Source organism: Carettochelys insculpta, chromosome 3, assembly GCF_033958435.1.
Source record: "Carettochelys insculpta isolate YL-2023 chromosome 3, ASM3395843v1, whole genome shotgun sequence".
Classification (NCBI taxonomy): domain Eukaryota; kingdom Metazoa; phylum Chordata; order Testudines; family Carettochelyidae; genus Carettochelys; species Carettochelys insculpta.
The window spans coordinates 179,253,254-179,260,191 of record NC_134139.1 but is presented as its reverse complement, the minus strand read 5'-3'; the positions used below and the strand labels follow the sequence as shown (position 1 = coordinate 179,260,191).

Genomic DNA, 6,938 nt, shown 5'->3' with positions numbered 1-6,938 from the left:
TGTGCACTGAAGCATGTGCGGATATGCACCATCAGCAGAAACAAAAACCTAACTGTTGGTGCTCTAGTAAACAGCTTGGTGGCATCTCAATTGCTCATACCCGGCTGCACAACTCACAACTCAATGCCTGAAGATACTGGATTTTATTAATTTTAGCTGAGAGGCTAAAGAATGGCATTAGACCATCGTTTATCTGCCACAAAGATTCCAGCCTACCTGCTAGCTATTCTCTACTCCTGTTCAAATGTGCCTTCTGTAACCTGCCTTCTACATACATGAGAAAGCCTGGGCTATGATAAGAGCCCTACTAAATTCACAGTAATGAAACACATCACAGACAATCAAATCTGGCCTCCCCCTGGTGAAATCTCGTCTTTTGTGCATTTTTATTCTTATCTATACAGATTTCATGGGGATTGGGTAGGGGGCACATATTTCTCAAATTCGGAATGCTGACCCAAAAGGAACGTTGGGGAGAGGTGGGGTTGGTAAGGTTATTTGAGGAGAATCAGCCATATTGCCATTTTTACTTCTGCTCTGCCTTCAGAGCTAGATGGCTTGAGAGCAGCAGCTGCTGCTCTCTAGCTGCCCAGCTCTGAAGGCAGCACCACGACCTGCAGCAGTGCAGAAAGAGAGTGGTACTGCAATCCCTCCTACAATAATGTTACATCCTCTCAACCCCTTTTTGTTAGGAACCCTACAATTACACCACCATGACATTTCAGATTTAGCTGAGATCATGACATTTGTAATTTTTTGTAGTCTATGACTGTGAAATTGACCAAAATGTATCATGAATTTGGCAGAGTCCTACCTATGATGGTGTTGGCATCCAGCTTTCTCTCCACTTTGTCTGTTCTGGCTGGTATATTTGAGCAATTTACTCCATGCATGACGAATAAAGCTACGATCTGAATAGCAATCAGATGGTGAGGCTCATCACATCATCAGGTGACAAGTGGTATAATTTAGTTATCACGATCATGGTCACTAAGCCTTTCAAAAGAAAGATGGAGAGAACCCACTCACCTAGTACTTGGTGTACCGGGAAAGGGAAGGAGGAGTTCCAGGTGTTAAAGGAATCACAGAAAAAACTATGATGCTTGAGTGGGAAAAGGATGTAAAATAGTGGCTAAGAAGCTTGATCATAGCAAAGGTTGAGTAGGAGAACAAAAAGGCCACTTCTATACATACACAATCTTCCAGAAGTTGAGCCTCCGGAGGATGTCTTCTGGGGAATCATCATCTGGAAGAGCATGTCTATATGCTAAACGGGCCCCCAAAAGAGCTGCCCCTTCTTCCAGAAGAGCGCATCTACGCATGCACTGGCACTCTTCCAGAAGAACAGAGCAGGAAACTGCGTGAATGGGGGTCGCACAGCCAGACAGCCCTTCCGGGGCTGCCAGTCACGAGGACCTTTAAAGGGCCCCACCCATACAAACTCTCCCTGCACGAGCTGCTGAGCTGCTTGCAGCAAGGCAGACCCAGGTCCCTGTCCTGCATGGCCCAACCAGCAGGCCTGGACACCCAGCAGCCATAGGCCAGCAGGTTTGCCCTGACCCACAGGCTGGCCGTCCTGACCACCCTCCTGAGCCTCTTGTGGCAATGGAGACTCAGACCTGTAGGTCCCAACCCCACGCCACCCCTGCCAGGCTCCCCCTGGGTTGTCCAGTGAGTCTGGACCCATGCCACCAGCGCGGACTGGTGGGACAGAGTTGTCATGAGGGAGTGGGACAATGACAGCTGGCTGTGGAATCTCTGTATGAAGGAACCTTTCTAGAGATCTGCAGCTGGCTTGCCCCCATGCTCTGATGCCAAGACACCTGGATGAAGCTAGCCCTCTTGGTGGAGAGGTGAATGGCCATTGCTGTATGGAAACTGTCCACCCTGGCCAGCCACCAGCCCATTGGGCAGCAGTTCAGGCATATCCACCATTGGGGCCATCGTACAGAGGGAAGTCCTGCCCTGGGCCCCACTCTGGCCAGGGGTGAGGGAGGGGGCCAGTGGGCTCATGGGACCCCCAAGGTCTGGGCGGGTGTGGGGGGGGGCCAGACCCAGGGGTGGGCAGGCTTAACCCAGAGGGGATACCACATGCCCGCTTCTGGAGGGGTTCCCCAGCAGGGAGGAGCCAGTAGGGAGGGTGGGGGACAATGGGGAAAAAGGGCAGGGACACCCCTGCACACGCCCATGAGTGTGCCTGTTCCCATTCCCCTGCAGGTTGTGAGGGCCATCAATCACATGCTGGTGCGGCGGCTGGTGCGCACTGGGGACCTGGGCATGCTCATTGAAGGCTTTACGGAGCCCAGGTTCCCACAGTGCTACAGGGCAATCAAGGGGATGCATATCCCTATCAAGGCCCCAGATCACAGTGGCGGACAATGTGTCAAGTGCAAGAGGTACCAGTCAGTTGTGCTCCAGGAGGGGTGGACACCCGTGGGAGTTTCACAGACATTTACATTGGCTGGCCGGGCAGGGTGCACGATGTGTGCATCCTACAGAACTCCATCCTGTTTTACAGGATGGAGGCCGGAACATTCATGCCCTGGTGGGAGCATGTCATCAGGGAGGTTGCCATGGCCCTATGACCCAGCCAACCCCCTCCAACCCCAGTTGATGCACCTATACACGGGCCACCTCACACCCTCCCAGGAGCTGTTCAACACCCGGCTCACACAGACCCAGTACCCAGTCAAGTGCACCTTCGGCCGTCTGAAGGTGCTGCTCAGATGTCTCCTCATGTACCTCGACGTCGGGGTGGAGAACGTCCCGCAGGTCGTGGCTGCCTGCTGCGCACTCCACAACCTCACTGAGGCACGTGAGGGGACCCTGACCCACGGCTGGATGGCAAAGCCAGCCCCCAGTACCAGCAGCCCACCGCAGCCCCCAACAGGTGACTCAATCGCAACAGGATCTGGATCTGGGAGGCACTCCGGGAGGTGTTCACCAGAGGATACTACTAACCACCCCACCCGCCCCCACAATAATCAGGGATGTGGGCAGTTCAAAATGTAAATATGTATTTAACCCCAACATACAACAGCAGAAAACATACCATAAATAGTAACTAGGACATAATAAAACATATCTTGAACCAAAACTGACTGACTATATACATGTGGGTCAGGGAACATGGGCATTCCAACTGGAACAGAGCCTGGGACAGGGATGGTGGGGGCCCTAGTTGAGGGACAAGGTGGAGGGCTGCAAGCCCTGGCACCCATGGGTGCCCCTCCTGACCAGGTGCGCAGTCTCCTGTGGGGTGCTGATGAGGCCAGAAACACTGGCAGGTACTGCTGGTCCACAGCAGGCACAGCCTCAGCGGGGGGCAGAGGGGGACAGGTCGCGGCTCGGGGGACCCTCCATGGGGCCCGCCGTGGCCACTTGTCAAGCTGCAAGGTCCCTCAGGATGGCCACAGATAGACCCAGGGCAGTGGGCCAGCCATGGCCTCGGGGTCATGGGCTGGAGGGGAGGCAGGAGCGCATGAGCAGCGGAGAGAGGCAACAACAGGGATCATAGAATCATAGCACAACAGAGCTGGAAGAGACCTAAAAAAGCCATCGAGTCCAGCCCCCTGCTCTAAGAATGAACAAACCCATCAGATCAGCCCCACCAGGGCTTTGTCGAGGCGAGACTTAAGCACCTCCAGGGATGGAGACTTCACTACTTCCCTGGGTAGACCATTCCAATGCTTCACCACCCTCCTAGTGAAAAAGTTTTTCCTAATGTTCAACCTGCACCTTTCCAACCACAACTTGAGACCATTGTTCTGTGTTCTGCCATCCGTGATCACCGTGAACAGCCTCTCCCCAGCCTCCCTTCAGTAAGTTGAATGCTGTTATCAAGTCCCCCGTCAGTCTTCTCTTCTGCAGACTAAACAGTACCAATTCCCTCAACCTTTCTTCATAACTCATATGCTCCAGCCCCCTAATTATTTTGGTAACCCTCTGCTGGACCCTCTCCAGTGTATCCACATCCTTCCTATAAATAGGGGCCCAGAACTGGACACAGTACTCCAGATGCGGCTTCACCAAAGCCGTATAAAGAGGAATAATCACTTCTCTGGATCTACTGGCAACCCTAACCCTAACCCTTGGGGAGTCAGCAGCAGGGGTAGGCAGCATGGGAGGCCACGGGGGCTGGGGCTAGGGGCTGGTTGGACAGGGTCCTGCAAACTGTGCAGAGCATCCCCACCACCTCCCCACGTGTCCCGCCTCCAATTCAGCTCGGCCTCATCAAGGGCCAGCCACCTCTCTGCCATGGCATTCTGGTGGCGGAGGGCTGTAGTGTAGACTGTGGCCTCATCCTCGCGGCCCTGGCGCCTGGTCCGATGCACCCGTGGCCACCATGCTGTGGGGCCTGGAGCCAGTCCGGGCCCAGCTGGTGGGCTGCTGGGTCCTCCAGCCTGGACGGGACTGACAGGCCCCGGGCTTCTCATCTGGCTCTCCCAGCCCTCAGATAGTGCTGCACTAAGAGAGAGGGTTGGCGGGGGTCAGTGCCACATCCGGACCCTGGGTGGCATTACCCCACCCCAGATCTAGGGGACAGCCATGTCCCAGGAAATGCCACCACGAGGGCCCCCACGCACTCACCATGTTGGCCCCTGGGACATGGTACCAGGGCGGAGGTGCTGTCCGTGGTGGTCCGCCCCAGCAATGGGCTTGCAGGCTGGGGGGGGCTCAGCCATGGGGGGTTCTCTGCCCAGGGAGCGGGTTGGCTGGGCGCAGCAGTGCCCCCAAAGGGCCCTCGGCATGCTCAGGGGGCTCTCCACAGGGGAGGGAGCTAGATGTCGCCCACAGGCGTGGGTGTGCCCCAGGCCCTGGCTGGGGACAGGCTATCAGGAGTCGGATCCTGGCACTGGGGCCCCGGTGTGCCCCCCCCAGGGGCTTTGCTGTGGTGTGCACTTACCCGAGGTCACCTCAAACAGGCCAGGCGATGCCTGACTGGAGGGGGCCTGGCTGCTGGTGGCAGCCAGCAGCTCTATAACAAGGGAGTCACCCGAAGACTCCCTGCCGAATGGGACATCCACAGTAGAAGGCTCTTTCCCCACCTCCATTGTGGCAGGGGGCTGGGATGCAGCCGTCTTTACAGTGACCCAGGGTGGTGAGGCATTGTCAGCAACCAGGAGGTCCTGATGCTCCCTGTAGAAGGGGCACCTGAGTCATGGCCAGATCTGCGAGCGCTGTGCCGGGCCTGCATGTACTCCTGCCGCAGCTCCTTCACTTTACACCAGACCTGCTCAGGAGTCCGGAAGGGGTGGACACAGGCAACCAGGCCCTGGGCAAAGGGGGGGGGCATTCCTCCAGTGCCCACTGGTGTCCCGGAGCACCTCTTCATCGCACCAGAAGGTCCTGGAGCTCTTGTTCAGTCCATGAGGAGGCCCTCCATTTGGGAGCCCAGTCAGGGTCCTGGCTGCCCTGTCCAGGCTCCCAGGTAAAGTGGGGTGCTGGCCTGCTGGCCATTCCTCCAGGTTAGGGCTTGGTGGGTGATGCAGGGCCTCGGAGGAGTGTGTCCGGCAGCCCTGTACATGCTGCCTGTCTCACACTCTCAGCTTCCTACCATGGGGTCTCCGGGTCACTGCAGCTTTAAAAGCCGCAGGACCCTGCTGGGATCACCTAGAGAGTCTTTGCTCTCTGATGGGCTGCTGCCATGACGGACTGGTTCTTCTGGAAGAAGCAGTCAGCGAGTGTCTACACATGCTTTCTTCCAGGAAATTCTTCCAGAGGAAGGCACTCTTCCTGATTCCACAGACAACTCCGGAGTCAGGAAGAGGAGGAGCCTTCTTCCGGATTCCTTCCGGAACAGTGCCTTACATGTGTAGACACTCCACGGATCTTCCAGAAGAAGGTGCCGGTATTCTGGAAGGACCTGCATGTGTAGAAGCGGATAAAGAGAAGAATTGTAAGGAGTTATTGCAAAGTTCCTTTCAATCAGTCTGATGTTACAGAATAATGAACTACAATCCAACTATTAGATCACCCTAATAATACTCTGTTCAACACCTCTTTTCCCACAGTAGTAGTTTAGTTTTTTATTTCAAATGTAAACAGTTATTTTTCAAAATAGATAACATTTGGTTTCACTCAATTTAAAAAAAACCCAAGTTAAACTATTTTGAAATGCAAACACTTCAGTAAAATGAACAGTTCATACAATCTAGATGCCTATTTGTTATCCTTTGGACTCACAATACATGCAAGTATGCATGTATACCAATAACTGCTATTTTTATAAACTTCTTATTACCTTTAATACAAAAAACAAATGTAAACTCTGGTACCTCTTCCCTCATGCAGTTTCACATTGCTCTTTATAACACAGAAAGATCAAAACCATGAATCTGGCAGTTAGATTAGCAGTAGCAGATCCATCCATACAGCACCACGCTGGGCTCACTGGACCTTCTGACAGATGTGAGGATCTGTATGCATGGTTCCAGCTGCAGGGCTATCTGATATTTCTGTGATCTTTAGGAATTCCCACATTCTTCCACATGCACATTTTGTTTTGTGTTACTTTCTGCTGAGTTTTCTTTTGAATAATTTGTGTTCTATTAAACACACCTCTCCATGGATGACAGAGGCCGGTACTCTCAGAAGGAAGGCAAACAGGTTTAACACAAACTGGTAGCTCTGGGGAAAGTCTGATTCTTTATAGCGTGTCAGATGCCCACATAGCCTACAAAAGAAAAAACAAACAGAGTATGTCCTAAATCACAAATTTATCTTGTTGACATTCAAACATACTTAAGTTTTCCTCTAATTTTAGTGTTTTTTGTTGCATCATAAGTACAATTATTGATCAATGGCTCCAATCTATGGACCCACTCAGAGTTTCAATGGACTATATCTTTGCAAGTCTGGGGTCACAAACAGATTAAGCTAGGTTGCAGTTCTAGCAACAGGGAAGAATGGTGTGTTGTCTGTGTTTCCCAAAACCA

The 6,938-nt window shown here is 53.1% G+C and overlaps 1 protein-coding gene across 2 annotated transcripts in view; it reads right to left on the bottom strand.

The window, feature by feature from the left end:
• Positions 1 to 4,645: 4,645 nt before the first annotated feature.
• TAF1B (TATA-box binding protein associated factor, RNA polymerase I subunit B) overlaps positions 4,646 to 6,938 on the bottom strand; it is a 74,644-nt gene continuing 72,351 nt past the window's right edge. For both annotated transcript variants that reach the window (XM_074991255.1, XM_074991256.1), the window contains one exon: positions 4,646 to 6,676. In XM_074991255.1, the coding sequence (XP_074847356.1) occupies positions 6,511 to 6,676 (166 nt within the window). In that variant the 3' untranslated portion in view covers positions 4,646 to 6,510. The remainder of the gene's footprint in view (positions 6,677 to 6,938) is intronic.